This window comes from Pristiophorus japonicus, chromosome 1 (genome assembly GCF_044704955.1).
Source record: "Pristiophorus japonicus isolate sPriJap1 chromosome 1, sPriJap1.hap1, whole genome shotgun sequence".
NCBI lineage: Eukaryota > Metazoa > Chordata > Chondrichthyes > Pristiophoridae > Pristiophorus > Pristiophorus japonicus.
Window position 1 is genome coordinate 456532521 of NC_091977.1, and position 16508 is coordinate 456549028.

Below are 16508 nucleotides of genomic sequence, written 5' to 3' on the forward strand. Positions count from 1 at the left end.
CTCTGACTAAGACTGGATAGATAAGAAAGAAACCAGGCAAGGGCAATTGTACCCAACTAGATGATGGAGGAGCGGCGTTGGAGGAGGATGGTGTGGTCAGTCATTCCAAAGGATGAGGAGGGATAGTTTATCATGGTCGCAGTCACATAAGATGTAATTTATGACTTTGAGGGCTGTTTCAGTGCTGTGGCAAGGACGGAAATCTGATTGGAAGGGTTCAATCATGGAGTTGTCGGAAAGATGGGCATGGATTTGGAAGGTGACAACATGTTCAAAGGTGCTTATTTTGAGGAGGGGGCTAATGATTGCAGATTTGAAGTGGAGGGGAACAGTACCTGAGGAGAAGGAGCCATTAACAATATCAACTAACGTGGCAGCCAGGAAGGAAGTTGGATGGTCAGCAGTTTGGTGAGAATAGGATCAAGGGAGCAGTATGTTCAAGATAAGCTCGGAGAGGGTATGAGGAGAGAAAGGAGAGAAATTAGAGAACAGTGTGAGTTCAAGGCCAGGGCAGGGGGGAGCCTTAGGGCTATTTGGCTTTGTGGGCTAGGGGATGGGACCAAGGTGAGAGGAAGCAATAGCCGGTTGAGTCCAAAGACAACGGATGTGAGACGGGGTAACATGGGGCGAGGAAGGGCAGCTCGGAGTTTGGTTAGCGCATTGGGAGAGACAGCAGGACAGGAATCAATGTGTGACTAGTTCATATTGGTAGACCTGCAACAGGCAACACTAGAGAACAGGGCCATATCATCACCTGCCTTAGAAGTACAACTTATTAGTGGATTAAGTGAAATAATACCTATTAAGTTATATAGCACGACAGAAATTATGCATTGGAATGGTGTTACAGGAAGTAAATGCGTAACTTAATGGAAATGTGTGTAATATGCAAGATTAAAAAAAAATTACAAATATCTCGTGTGTTGCTCATGGTAAATCAAAGGATATCGTTTCATGCTGTGTAATGTATAATGCATTATCAGGTCGACTCTCTCATGCTGATTGAATAAGTCAACTTGTACTTTTATTACAAAATATGGTGAGAAGTTTAGTGATATTTTTGAACTTGAATTTTACCTCTTACTTTTTTTAAAGCCAAGGATACCAAGGAAGATGGTAGGGAAGATATTCCAGGTTGCAGGTAGGTAGGCAGCAGATTGCAGGAACTGTATGTAGCAGTAGTGGGGAGTTGGAGTGATTGTTTGATTGGTAATGTTGCAAGGGTCTGATAGAACCAGAAAAAAAGTTTGAGAGTTGAGGGATGTGAGAGCACAAGAAAAGACAGTCAAGAGTGAAATTTGACTGATGGTAAAGCAAATCTGGCGATAGCGAATTGGCCGCCAGCCCAATTTTCTTTTCCATGGACTTCAATGGAGAAGAAAATTGGACGGGGTATAAAATATTCATTATCGACCATTTTGCGATACCGCTAAGGTCGAATTTCATCCCCAGGTGTTTTGGAACACTGAGAATGGAATCCCTAGGGACTGGTACACGGACAGATACTTCACAGTATGGCAGCATTGGAAGGCATTGTGGGACTTGAATAAATGGCAGAGAGGTGCTGATTATAGTAATTGTAGGAAAGTGTAAAGGTGTAGGAATGCTAGGGTTGCAAAGTTTGGAAGCATTGGGGATGGGCGGGGGCTGCTGGGTGAAGGAGTGTTGGGAGGGCAGTTGCTCGTTTTCTGAGGGAGTAGACCAGCAGTGAGAGGAATTGGAATGGATTTTTAAAGTCTGGGGAAATGACACAGGAGGTAATTGAAGCAGTCCAGTTCTGACAGCGGGTGGGAGGAAAGGTTTCCTGAGTAGCGACTTGGGGAAATCTATATTATTTAGAATGCAGCTGAGTATTTATTTGAAACAAAATATGCTCCCTGGATGACTGCTGAGAATTCTTACAGCTCAACCTCCCCCGAAGTGACTGCTATCAATCCCTGCCGAGATACTGCCACCAATCCCACATTGTGATTGGGCCACCCTCACTCCAATGCAAATTGCCATCAATGTTTCATATAAAAATGACAGAATGTATGACTTTAAGATGGGAGATTGAATTATGCCTGCGTGACGTGATCCAATTATTCACTTCACCTGAAGATTTCACTTGGTCTTGATTCCCTATGTACAATGTCATGGGAGATTGATGAGTAATGCAATTAAACATCTGACAAAAAAATTACTGGTGTCCCAATTTAATGTTGGGAAACCAGTGAAGAGGAAGGAGCAAGCAAAGGGTGTGGGAAGCACAGTGACCACGCCTGAACCCCAAGGCAGTAGGGAGTATGCAAGGAGTGGGAAACAGCAATGTCTAAAGCTGAAGATCGCAGGGAGAAGACCAGGGTTTGGGAACAACAGTTGAGGCAGAGATGAGAAGAGAATGAGAGATAGTAAACGGGTGGGTGACATTAGCATTGGGAGTGATTGCCCAAACAGCAGTAGCATTATGAATGGGGGTCCCAGTTAAAAGAACATTAATAAGTTTAAATTTCAAATAATTGCATTTTTTTTTAAACTTGCTGAAAGGCCTGAAAAATGTGATATTGGTTCTCACAGCGTCACCTAAGGTGGAGTCTAAGCTTAGAGCCCTCCGAGATAAGTAAATCAATAGAAAACATTAGCACAACACACAATTTTGACACAAGTTCACAAAAGGTGCAAAACTTTAAATTTATTATAGATAGTAGGCAGATATGTATATAGTTCAAAATGTCTAGAGGAGGGGAAAGGCGCATGTACTGCATTAGGATTCAGTATCTTAATAGTGTTTCAGTCTATCACTCCAATGAGGCCTAAACCAAGACTGCCTACTGCAAAATATTTTTGGGGTGCAGGAGTGATTAGTTATGCAATTATCATTGGATTTCAGTTTACAAATATCTAGACACGGAGTTTCATGGAAATTTTTGGCGTAGGGGGTGGTATTTTGTCATTTATTTGCCAAGGGCATTTTCATGTAACTGATTTACGCTGGTTTTATATGAAGACATTGGTAAGTGGGAATTATCTCGATCATTTGTGTCACTTCCAAGTACAGCCACCGAAACCCCCTGTCGCTCATTCACGTAGCTCCAATGCCAAGGCAAAATACCAACTCATGGAAGTTTCCTGGACTTGTGCAAATAATGTTCTGGCAAAGATCTGTGCCCAAATATTTAGGTGTGGCACAACCCAAAGTCACCAGATTTCTGCACAACTGAGATTCCTGGCGTTTGATTGGGATTTTCCATCAAGTTCCACTAGACAACAAACAGACACCCGCAGTAAATCTTTATTTTCTGAAACGAAGGCATTTAAAAAATGGCACGTAGAATTGTAACACAAATGATCAACAGTTGACGCTGTATTTGTGCCCTTTTACACTAATTTTTATGTTTCGGTAAAGATAAACGTACACCCTAGAAAATTTCTGTTTGCATTCCCATTGTCTTATCGATGGGGAAACTGGTGTAACTCTTGGCATCATTTCTGGTAATTGCAATCCCGTAAATTCAGGGCCCGAATAAAATAATATGCAACAAGGGTGGCAGTGTCATTTGAAATAATGTTTTGGTAACGGTTTTTAAATTGTATTCCAGTAGAAATCAGACACACAAAAAAATATTCATGCCTAAATTGGCAAGAAATTTTTCCAAGTTAGCATAGCTTGTCACATGTCATTTTAAAGTAAGTGACGGGGAGTTTACAAAACTATGAAATTGGCCGTGTACAGTTGTTACATTAGAAGGAATGTGTTATCCTTTAATTTTGGACTCGGACCAGAGGGTTTTAGGATCAAATCCTGGCCTTGATTGTCGTGGAGATACCATGTACAATTTATTTAATCAAAACTAAAACATTCCCAACACTGAATCATTTTTTCTTCTTCTCTGTTGTGCACCATTTTATTCACTTCCTCTGCAGCAGGTACTATTCCTTGCTCAGGATAGGTATTCAATCTGAAACTAAGCCTCTGTTAAAGCACTATATTAGGCCACTGGTATGACCAGATTCCGAATCCCAACATTACAGGCATCCACATTTTGAGACTGAACTTGTGTATTACTGCATTTCACCCACAGCAACCTGCCAGTGAACTAGAACTGCTGTTCCAAAGAAGCTGAAGCATTCTTGTCAAACTTAATATAGGAGTAATTCCAAATATAAAAATAATTTGCATGGAAAATCGTTGTTGGATTAGTCAATACTAATAGCATTCCTTTCATTCTCTGCGTATAGTATGGTTTCTGTTTTCATACTGAAACCATGAATCAGCTTACTAATGATACTGTAACTATTTCTCATGATCTCCTGCAACATTTCTCATGGTGTTTCTCTTGCAGGCAGAGTTTGAATGTATTAATCCAAAGAAAAAACAGAAAAAGAGAAGTTACAAAAACTCGGGAATAGTGAGTTTTAAATTGTGCCAGGTTAGTATTATTGTAGTTTTTCTTTCTAAGAATAGACATGATTTTGTAAATCTGTTCAACAGTTTATATAGTGCCACCTCTAATATGATTCATTTACTCATCCAGTATCTTCAGTGAGTCTTCCCATACCATCCAGTTTAGCAACACAACTGTGCGCAGGGCTGTATTTTATTTTCCCTCGATGTCAAATATATTTAGTGTCAGAGTGTAAATGTTAAAATTTTTATTATTTGCAACACAATGTGAAATACAGTATTTTCTGCAGGTATGAATCAAACACAGTAGGTCTGGATTGACCTTAGTAATTTCAGTTTCAGCTTTTGAATATTTTCCCTAGTTTATCTAAATTACAGTGAGTAGAGTTAATTTGAACTGACTTGTATTCTTTTGGCTTTGGTTTGCTCAACTCTATTTAGCTGAGCTCTGATTAATGCATCAGTTAAATCCCGCCTCCCATTCCTAATCCGAAAAAAAAATCACAATTCCATTAAAAAAAAACATGCACGGGGTGTGCAAGATATGCTTGTCAAGACAAGAAGACATTGTTGAGTACTGAAAGTGCCATTGCCAAATCTCATGAATATAGTTTTGTGTTTGGAAGAAAAATAGAGCCAAATCGACATTAGGCTGGTTACAACTTGTCCTTTCACATATCTGAAGCCTAAATAAGTCTATTGTCCTGGTTTATGACAATCAGTACTTACTTTCCTATGAATATATCAAAAGGAAAGTTACTTTTGTTTCACTGCATATTGTGCTTGAACCCTTACATTTTCTTCAGCTCCAGTGGATCCACTAATTTGGGTGCATCTTGCATTCTTGTTAGTCTTTTTTCAGTGAGATAACACTGGCGCAGTATATTACAGTGCCATTACTTATCGCCATGAACTTGGGGTTTGTGTCCATGAATCACCACATCAGCAAACTCCCAGTCTCCACTGTGTTGCTGTGAGAAGTACCACAGGCAGGTACATGACTATTATGGACAAGAGTCTTGAACCAGTATAGTTTGTTGCACCTTCTAGTGGCCTGTTCTATAGTGGCATAGAATTGGGAGCAAGTTACTTGAAATGTCCTGAGGATGTGAAAGGCACTATATAGAAACATAGAAAATAGGTGCCTCCCATTCCGAAAAGGACCCGTTTATCCCGACTCTCTGCTTCCTGTCTGCCAACCAATTCTCTATTCACGCCAGTATATTACCCCCAATACCATGTGCTTTGATTTTGCACACCAATCTCTTTTGTGGGACCTTGTCAAAGGCCTTTTGAAAGTCCAAATACACCACATCCACTGGCTCTCCCTTGTCCACTCTACTAGTTACATCCTGTCACTGCTTTCTAAATGCGCAGCTATTTCATCCTTAATAATTGATTCCAACATTCTCCCCACTACTGATGTCAGGCTAACCGGTCTATAATTTCCTGTTTTCTCTCTCCCTCTTTTTTTTTTGCAACTTATTTATTTCTCAATGTTGTTGCTATAATAATTTGTCAATGGAGACAATTAATAAGTGCAATACAGCTCACTGGTTGAAACTGAAATGTTTTAAAATGAACAATTATTAATCAGATAAGAATATTAATTGATGGATTGAGTAATAGATCATCAATGTATTAGAGAAAATCTGACATGCTAATTTTAAAATTCTAAATATTAAATTTGCAGATTGTGAAAGAGTACTCTTTTTTGGACTACATTATGGGTGGCTGTCAGATGAACTTCATTGTGAGTAAATTGTTCAAGTTTGTAAAAATTATCAAGAATGTTGACTGAAGTTTGCAGTCTATTTTTGGGATTGAAAATGAGAGAGTGTAGCTGATTTTTTTTTTAGCACTCAATCTCTAATTTTTTAATGAATTGAAATTAATTCAATTTCTGCAACCAATTAATGATCTTGGCCTCATTAGTTCCAATGCTTGGAGTTTACTTTCATCCTTAACTTTCTTCAGTTCTCTCATTGCTATTCTCTTTTCCCATTTTGCTTCCTTGCCATTTTACTTTCTTGGAAGCAGTGGTCCAAATTGGGAACAGGGAATAAACCAGGTCCTGGAAAACAAGTTTACATTCATATTAATCAGGCAAATGACCTGGTTATAGTAGTACAAACCACTTGATTTGATTTTATTGGTTTTCTGCACTTTATTTTATCCCACATCACATACCAAGGCAAGAAAGCCGATTCTTGAATTCTCTTAGAAACTTATAAGATTCTGATGGGATGGGACAGGTTAGATGCGGGAAGAATGTTCCCGATGTTGGGGAAGCCCAGAACCAGGGGACACAATTTTCTGCTGAGAAATTGATTGTGTTGGTCCCAATTATTTCTCTTTACCTGTGGATTGGTAGTGCTTGATATCTAGTTGATACCTCCCAACATTCGGCTAACTGCAGCATTCATCCATGTCCTATCGCTGTACTGCACTGCACTGTTGCACTCACCCATTTTGTCGTCATCCTGTAAGATTCAAGATCACAGGTCATTCACAGATACCCAAAGGGTCTGAGGAGTTATAAGGCAATTTATTAAGGGACCGATAGTTCAAATATAGTCAAACACAACACACAATCAGGATAGATTTAGTAGACATACGACCGTGACAAATAGCTGCTATTAGTCCCGATTGGACAGACGGCTGACGGTACAAACAGTTCTTATCTTCACCATCTGCCCTGAAATGCCTTCTTGGTCTTTCTTTTCTTCTCTTTTTAGAGGTGGGCCTGGTGTAGGATATTGGCAAGGTTATTCAATCTATGATATGTCGGGTTCTTTGTCTTAACTCATGGGTGAAATCATCCTCTTCACATCCTCCCAAGATTGGAGTCAGACATGCCATTCTTGGCCTTCAGATGTTTGGAGCTGCCTGTTATCAGTTATTTATGTTCATGCTGTTCAAATAGCTTTAGCTATTGTACCCTGGAATGAATCCTTCAATTCTAACACTAGTCTGATGAGGCTTTTTGGTCTCAAGTTATTTCTTCCAATCCATCATTTCAGATAGCCCTTATGAGTTGAGCATGTATGCATGCTTGTGTAATATGTACATTTTAGTCTTGTTAATGTTCACTTTATAATACCCTCATTCACCCAAGTGCTGGAAAAACGATGTGTTGTGGAATTTGTTCTTGAAGGACATACTCCCACTATTTTTTTTGTTATACTGCATGTCATATGCCCGAGTGAGCCGTCTACTCTATGCTTCCGATGCTATGAAATGACCACTAATAGATGCATGACAAGAGCCTGGAAGCAATTATTTTTTTCAGCGCAGCATCTACCCACAAAGACATAAGAACATAAGAAATAGGAACAGGAGTAGGCCATACGGCCGCTTAAGCCTGCTCCGCCATTCAATAAGATCATGGCTGATCTGATCATGGACTCAGCTCCACTTCCTCGCCAGCTCCCCATAACCCCTGATCCCCTTATCGTTTTAAGAAACTGTCTATTTCTGTCTTAAATTTATTCAATGTCCCAGCTTCCACAGCTCTCTGAGGCAGCGAATTCCACAGATTTACAACCCTCAGAGAAGAAATTTCTCCTCATCTCTGTTTTAAATGGGCGGCCCCTTATTCTAAGATCATGCCCTCTAGTTCTAGTCTCCCCCATCAGCGGAAACATCGTCTCTGCATCCACCTTGTCAAGTCCCCTCATAATCTTGTACATCTCGATAAGATCACCTCTCATTCTTCTGAATTCCAATGAGTAGAGGCCCAACCAACTCAACCTTTCCTCATAAGTCAACCCCCTCATCCCCGGAATTAACCCAGTGAATCTTCTCTGAATTGCCTCCAAAGCAAGTATATCCTTTCGTAAATATGGAAACCAAAACTGCATGCAGTATTCCAGGTGTGGTCTCACCAATACCTTATATAGCTGTAGTAAGACTTCCCTGCTTTTATACTCCATCCCCTTTGTAATAAAGGCCAAGATACCATTGGCCTTCCTGATCACTTGCTGTACCTTCATACTATCCTTTTGCGTTTCATGCAGAAATACCCCCAGGTCCTGCTGTACTGTAGCACTTTGCAATCTTTCTCCATTTAAATAATAACTTGCTCTTTGATTTTTTCTGCCAAAGTGCATGACCTCACACTTTCCAACATTATACTCCATCTTCCAAATTTTTGCCCACTCACTTAGCCTGTCCATGTCCTTTTTACAGATTTTTTTGTGTCCTCTTCACACATTGCTTTTCCTCCCATCTTCATATCGTTAGCAAACTTGGCTATGTTACACTCAGTCCCTTCTTCCAAGTCGTTAATATAGATTGTAAATAGTTGGGGTCCCAGCACTGATCCATGCAGCACCCCACTAGTTACTGGTTTCCAACCAGAGGATGAACGATTTATCCCGACTCTCTGTTCTGTTAGTTAGCCAATCCTCAAGCCATGCTAATATATTACCCCCAACCCTGTGATCTTTTATCTTGTGCAGTAACCTTTTATGTGGCACCTTGTCAAATGCCTTCTGGAAGTCCAAATACACCACATCCACTGGTTCCCCTTTATCCACCCTGACCGAGACCAGGAAATCAGTGGCGTGGGGAAATTAAACCTCTACTTCACTCCACAGAGGTGTCTCAAGCTGAACCAAACCATTTGCAACCTTGATGTCCTATCTGACCCTGAGTTGAGTTTCCGACCCCATATCCTCTCCATCACCAAGGCTGCCTACTTTCACGTGTAAAATCGCCTGTCTCTGCCACTGCCTCATCTCATCTGCTGCTGAAACCCTCATCCATGCCTTTGTTACCTCTAGACTCAACTATTCCAATGTACTCCTGGCTAATGTCCCACCTTGCACCCTCTGTAAACTTGAGCTAATACAAAACTCTGCCGCCCATGTCCTGACTCGCACCAAGTTCTGTTCACCCATCACCTCTCTGCTCGCTGATCTACATTGGCTCCCAATCCAGCAACGTCTCGATTTTTAAAATTCTCAACCTTGTCTTCAAATCCCTCCTTGGTCTCGCCCCTCCATATCTCTAACTACCTCCAGCCCTACAACCCATGAGATTACTTAGTTCCTCCAATTCTAGCCTCTTGCGTATCCCCGATTTTAATCGTTCCACCATTGGCGGCCGTGCCTTCAGCTGCTAAAGCCGGAAGCTCTGGAATTACCTCCCTTAATGTATCCGCCTTGCTACTTCTCTTTCCTCCTTAAAAACCTACCTTTTTGGCCAAGCTATTGGTTACCTGTCCTAATACCTCCTTATGTGGCTTGGTGTCAAATTTTGTTTGATAACACTCCTGTGACATTTTACAACTTCGGACGTTTTACAATGTTAAAGATGCCATATAAATGCAATTTGTTGTGGTTGTTGAGTTAGTCTTGCCACGAGCCTTGCTGCTCATTCTATGACTAGCTTTAAAATTAGTTACTGTGTGGAACAATGCACAGTTGATCAGATTTCCAATATTTTTTTTTAATTAACTTACATATTTACTAATGGAAAATAATTTTTGAATCTCTATGCTCTCATTGTCAAATGGAACAGTAAATAAATAAGTAATTCGTTCAATTTTGAAAAGGATAGCACTGGGATTTCTAGGTTGAGCCATAAAGTATAATGTTGGAAAGTGTGAGGTCATGCACTTTGGCAGAAAAAATCAAACCAGTTATTATTTAAATGGAGAAAGATTGCAAAGTGCCGCAGTACAGCGGGACCTGAGGGTACTTGTGCATGAAACACAAAAGGATAATATGAAGGTACAGCAAGTGATCAGGAAGGCTAATGGTATCTTGGCCTTTATTGCAAAGGGGATGGAGTATAAAAGCAGGGAAATCTTGCTACAGATATATAAGGTACTGGTGAGACCACACCTGGAATACTGCATGCAGTTTTGGTTTCCATATTTACGAAAGAATATACTTGCTTTGGAGGCAGTTCAGAGTAGGTTCACTAGGTTGATTCCGGGGATGAGGGGGTTGACTTATGAGGAAAGGTTGAGTAGATTGGGCCTCTACTCAATGGAATTTAGAAGAATGAGAGGTGACCTTATCGAAACGTACAAGATTATGAGGGGGCTTGACAAGGTGGATGCAGAGAGGATGTTTCCACTGATGGGGGAGACTAGAACTAGAGGGCATGATCTTAGAATAAGGGGCCGCCCATTTAAAACAGAGATGAGGAGAAATTTCTTCTCTCAGAGGGTTGTAAATTTGTGGAATTCGCTGCCTCAGAGAGCTGTGGAAGCTGGGACATTGAATAAATTTAAGACAGAAATAGACAGTTTCTTAAACAATAAGGGGTTATGGGAGCGGGCGGGGAAATGGAGCTGAGTCCATGATCAGATCAGCCATGATCTTATTGAATGGCGGAGCAGGCTCGAGGGGCCGTATGGCCTACTCCTGTTCCTATTTCTTATGTTCATATAAAAGCAGGGAAGTCTTGCTACAGTTATACAGGTATTGGTGAGGCCACACCTGGAATACTGCATACAGCTTTGGTTTCCATATTTACAAAAGGATATACTTGCTTTGGAGGCAGTTCAGGAAAGGTTCACTAAGTTAATTCCAGAGATGAGGGGGTTGACATGAGGAAAGATTGAGGAAGTTGGGCGTCTATTCATTGGAATTCAGAAGAATGAGAGGTGATCTTATCGAAACTTATAAGATTATGAGGGGGCTTGACAAGGTGGATGCAGAGAGGGTGTTTCCACTGATAGGGGAGACTAGAACTAGGGGGCATAATCTTAGGTTAAGGGGGCGCCCATTTAAAACTGAGATGAGGAGAAATTTCTTCTCTTGTAGGGTTGTAAATCTGTGGAATTTGCTGCCTCAGAGAGCTGTGGAAGCCGAGACATTGAATAAATTTAAGACAGAGATAGACAGTTTCTTAACTGATAAGGGATTAAGGGGTTATAGGGAATGGGCAGGGAAGTGGACCCGAGTCCATGATCGGATCAGCCATGATCGTATTAAATGGCGGGACAGGCTCGAGGGGCCGTATGGCCTACTCCTGCTCCTATTTCTTATGTTATGATTCGGTGATCCATCACTTTCAGCGGCCGTAGTTTGTGAAACTGCAGATGTGCATCTTGTGATTTCCGTAGATGATTATTTTTGAAAAATCATGCACTGCATTCCTGGGATTTCCAGAAGTGCATTCCTTTCTGGGTGTGCTGGATCATGGAAACACCCCTTACAAATCATGTTAGTGCTAAAACAATTTGTAGTTAGGAATCACATTATTGTTGGGTACAAAAGAAAATAGTTGTTTCAATTATTCTGTTAATAGATATGCATATTAGTTGGTGAACTTAAACAAAAATAAGCTTCAATATTTAATCAAATAAAGTGTAATGCTTAGCTAACAAAGCTGAGGAGTTCCACTCTTAATACAACAACTAACATGGACTTCATTCAGCATTGATGGGGTTACATGAAAAATCTGTTATGTTTTATAATCATTTCAAGCAAATATTTTCTTCTTAATTGCAGGTTGGTATAGATTTCACAGGCTCAAACGGAGACCCTCGTAAACCTGACTCTCTACATTATATAAGTCCGAATGGATTTAATGAATACCTGATGGCAATCTGGTCTGTTGGAATGATCATTCAAGACTATGATACGTAATGCATTACTGTTTGTTCATTTTATCAATCTGGCTTCTTGCCTTTCATTATGTGCCCCCTTTCTTGGTCCACGTATATCCTTGCCTAGAGGGTGACCTGATTCCAAGAATTTGCCAATGTGCTTTTTCTTTTTAAAAAAAAAGTGCAAAATTAGATCTGAGGCAATTTGCCTTTTCTTCCTCTATATAGGAATCTTATTTCTGCTTGGCAGCTCTTCACAGCTTTATTTGAGTGTGAACCCTGTAGTATTGCTTGGATGTTGATCATTTACTGATGTGAATATTGAATTGTGAATGATGTATAACTATTGTAATTTTTTACTCATTCTATTTATCGTTAAACATTTGGGGTCCGAAATTGGTGGACATACCACCCGTGGACCACCGACATACCTCCCAAAATCACAAAATTCAGCAAAAACTACATACATACTGCCCACACACCCCTGGCGGAAAATTCATCAGCGACATACCGCCGGGCAGTATGATAACCGTCCGCCAATGCACATCGCCCAAAATTGCAAAATTCATCACTTACCACTGACATACCGCCGAGCCTGCAGACCGCCCTGGAAAAGGTGGTTTTAAATCGATCTTCAGTTAGCGGCATGCATCTTTAGCTGTAATAAAAAATTGTGTCTCTCATCCCCTGTCTCTCCGACTCCCCAGGCTCTTCTCCCCCCCCCACCCCCGCTCCACCTCGCAGCGATCTGTTCCTCCTCTCCCTCTTTCCCCCCCCCCCCCGAATTAAGTTTCCCGCTATTTTATTTATGTGTGTGTATATATACATAGCTATATAATATATGTAATATATATATTTTTAAAAGACATCTGAAGAAAAAACACGAATCCTTATTTAAAAGTACAAGTAAATAAAACCTCCAGTCAAAATAAATAAGTGCTATTTTGTACAAGGGAATAGTGTACATGCCCCACAACGATCTCAGGGCTGTGGGGCGCTCTATCAGGCCGGCAGTCTCTGTGGACGCTCATCGGTGCTGTTGTATATGGAGAAAGAGTGAGAATAAACACTGTGAGCTCAAAGTAAAGTGTGACCTTAGTCTTTTATTGCAGGTCTCCAGAGTGCCTCTCCAACCTGTGAAGCCTCCTTAAATACCTGTGCTCCCAAGGGATTCCTTGGGACTCCAGGGGATGAGCCCTCTGGTGGCTGTACAGAGTAAATACAAGTTCACATATATAACAACACTCCCCCCCCCCCCCCCCCCGCCCCCGCCCTCCCCACCACCCCCCCCCCCAAGACAATAGTGTAATTATTTACAATGTGAGTAGATCTGGGGTCCTTCTTGACCTGGTTGATTGTCTCGGTGTGAAAGCTGGTGGTGTTGAATCATTTGTTGGGCCCTCACTGGGCTGCTGTGCAGTTGGCCTTGCTGGGCTGAATGGTATGTTGGGCCCTGCTGGGCTGCTATGGATGATGGGTTCTGCTTCGTGGTCAACCGTGGTGCCGGTTGCCACTAGAGTATATGTTGGGGGATCAAAAAAGGTAGGGTCCAAAGTGGGTTACTCGGGATAGTCCGTGAATCTGAGTTTGATTTGGTCCAAGTGTTTCTGGTGAATGAGTCCATTTGAAAGTTTGACCCGAAACACCCTGCTCCCCTCTTTGGCCTCAACAGTGCATGGAAGCCACTTGGGACCTTAATACAAATACAGGATCATTGATTTCAATCTCGCGTGACACATTTGCGCAATCATGGCATGCACTTTGTTGAAGTCGCCTGATCTCTACCTGTTCATGTAGATTAGAGTGAACTAACGAGAGCCTTGTCTTAAGTGCTCTTTTCATGATCAGTTCAGCAGGTGGGAATAAGGTCTCGTGCGGTAGCTAAGCAGGACTTGGGATAGGCGAGTCTGCAGTGAGCCTTCAGTTACACTCTTCAAGCCTTGCTTGATGGTTTGCACTGCTCTTTCTGCCTGAACATTGGACGTTGGTTTAAACGGGGCAGATGTGACAATGTTTGATCCTATTACAGGTCATGAATTCTTTGAACTCAGCACTGGTAAAACATGGCCCGTTGTCGGTCACCAGGACATCGGGTAGGTCATGTGTGGCAAACATGGCTCGCAAGCTTTCAGTAATGGGAGTGGACGTGCTAGCCGACATTCTCACATTCAATCCACTTGGAGTATATAAGAACATAAGAACATAAGAATTAGGAACAGGAGTAGGCCATCTAGCCCCTCGAGCCTGCCCCGCCATTCAATAAGATCATGGCTGATCTGGTTGTGGACTCAGCTCCACTTACCCGCCCTCTCCCCGTAACCCTTAATTCCCTTATTGGTTAAAAATCTATCTATCTTTGACTTGAAAACATTCAATGAGCTAGCCTCAACTGCTTCCTTGGGCAGAGAATTCCACAGATTTACAACCCTCTGGGAGAAGAAATTTTACTCAACTCGGTTTTAAATTGGCTCCTCCGTATTTTGAGGCTGTGCCCCCTAGTTCTAGTCTCCCCGACCAGTGGAAACAACCTCTCTGCCTCTATCTTGCCTATCCCTTTCATGATTTTAAATGTTTCTATAAGATCACCCCTCATCCTTTTGAACTCCAAGGAGTAAAGACCCAGTCTACTCAATCTATCATCATAAGGTAACCCCCTCATTTCTGGAATCAGCCTAGTGAATCGTCTCTGTACCCCTTCCAAAGCTAGTATATCCTTCCTTAAGTAAGGTGACCAAAACTGCACGCAGTACTCCAGGTGCGGCCTTACCAATACCTTATACAGTTGCAGCAAGACCTCCCTGCTTTTGTACTCCATCCCTTTCGCAATGAAGGCCAATATTCCATTTGCCTTCCTGATTACCTGCTGCACCTGCAAACTAACCTTTTGGGATTCATGCACAAGGACCCCCAGGTCGCTTTGCACCACAGCATGTTGTAATTTCTCCCCATTCAAATAATACTCCTTTTTACTGTTTTTTTTCCCGAGGTGGATGACCTCACACTTTCCGACATTGTATTCCATCTGCCAAACCTTAGCCCATTCGCTTAACCTATCCAAATCTCCTTGCAGTCTCTGTGAGTCCTCTACACAACCCGCTTTCCCACTAATCTTAGTGTCATCTGCAAATTTTGTTACACTACACTCTGTCCCCTCTTCTAGGTCATCTATGTATATTGTAAACAGTTGTGGTCCCAGCACTGATCCCTGTGGCACACCACTAACCACTGATTTCCAACCGGAAAAGGACCCATTTATCCCGATTCTCTGCTTTCTGTTCGCCAGCCAATTCTCTATCCATGCTAATACATTTCCTCTGACTCAGCGTACCTTTATCTTCTGCAGTAACCTTTTGTGTGGCACCTTATCGAATGTCTTTTGGAAATCTAAATACACCAGATCCATTGGTACACCTCTATCCACCATGCTCGTTATATCCTCAAAGAATTCCAGTAAGTTAGTTAAACATGATTTCCTTTTCATGAATCCATGCTGCGTCTGCTTGATTGCACTATTCCTATCCAGATGTCCCGCTATTTCTTCCTTAATGATAGTTTCAAGCATTTTCCCCACTACAGATGTTAAACTAACCGGCCTATAGTTACCTGCCTTTTGCCTGTCCCCTTTTTTAAACAGAGGCGTTACATTAGCTGCTTTCCAATCCGCTGGTACCTCCCCAGAGTCCAGAGAATTTTGGTAGATTATAACGAATGCATCTGCAATAACTTCAGCCATCTCTTTTAATACCCTGGGATGTATTTCATCAGGACCAGGGGACTTGTCTACCTTCAGTCCCATTAGCCTGTCCAGCACTACTCCCCTAGTGATAGTGATTGTCTCAACGTCCTCCCTTTCCACATTCCTGTGGCCTGCAAATTTTGGCATTGTTTTTGTGTCTTCCACTGTGAAGACGGAAGCAAAATAATTGTTTAAGGTCTCAGCCATTTCTACATTTCCCATTATTAAATCTCCCTTCTCATCTTCTAAGGGACCAACATTTACTTTAGTCACTCTCTTCCGTTTTATATATCGGTAAAAGCTTTTACTATCTATTTTTATGTTTTGCGCCAGTTTACTTTCGTAATCTATCTTTCCTTTCTTTATTGCTTTCTTAGTCATTCTTTGCTGTCGTTTAAAATTTTCCCAATCTTCTAGTTTCCCATTAACCTTGGCCACCTTATACGCATTGGTTTTTAATTTGATACTCTCCTTTATTTCCTTGGTTATCCACGGCTGGTTATCACTTCTCTTGCCGCCCTTCTTTTTCACTGGAATATATTTTTTTTGCGCACTATGAAAGAGCTCCTTAAAAGTCCTCCACTGTTCCTCAATTGTTCCACCGTTTAGTCCTTGTTTCCAATCTACTTTAGCCAACTCTGCCCTCATCCCACTGTAGTCCCCTTTGTTTAAGCATAGTACCCTCATTTTTGATACAACTTCCTCAACCTCAATCTGTATTACAAATTCAACCATATTGTGAACACTCATTCTGAGAGGATCTTTTACGAGGAGATCGTTTATTTTTCCTGTCTCATTACACAGGACCAGATCCAAGA

At 41.5% G+C, this 16508-nt stretch overlaps 1 protein-coding gene across 1 annotated transcript in view; it reads left to right on the top strand.

The window, feature by feature from the left end:
• LOC139276156 (copine-3-like) overlaps positions 1-16508 on the top strand; it is a 151479-nt gene that overhangs the window by 87430 nt on the left and 47541 nt on the right. Inside the window, exons 11-13 of the mRNA XM_070893714.1 lie at positions 4323-4409; positions 6078-6137; positions 11857-11990. Of these exons, the coding sequence (XP_070749815.1) occupies positions 4323-4409; positions 6078-6137; positions 11857-11990 (281 nt within the window). The remainder of the gene's footprint in view (positions 1-4322; positions 4410-6077; positions 6138-11856; positions 11991-16508) is intronic.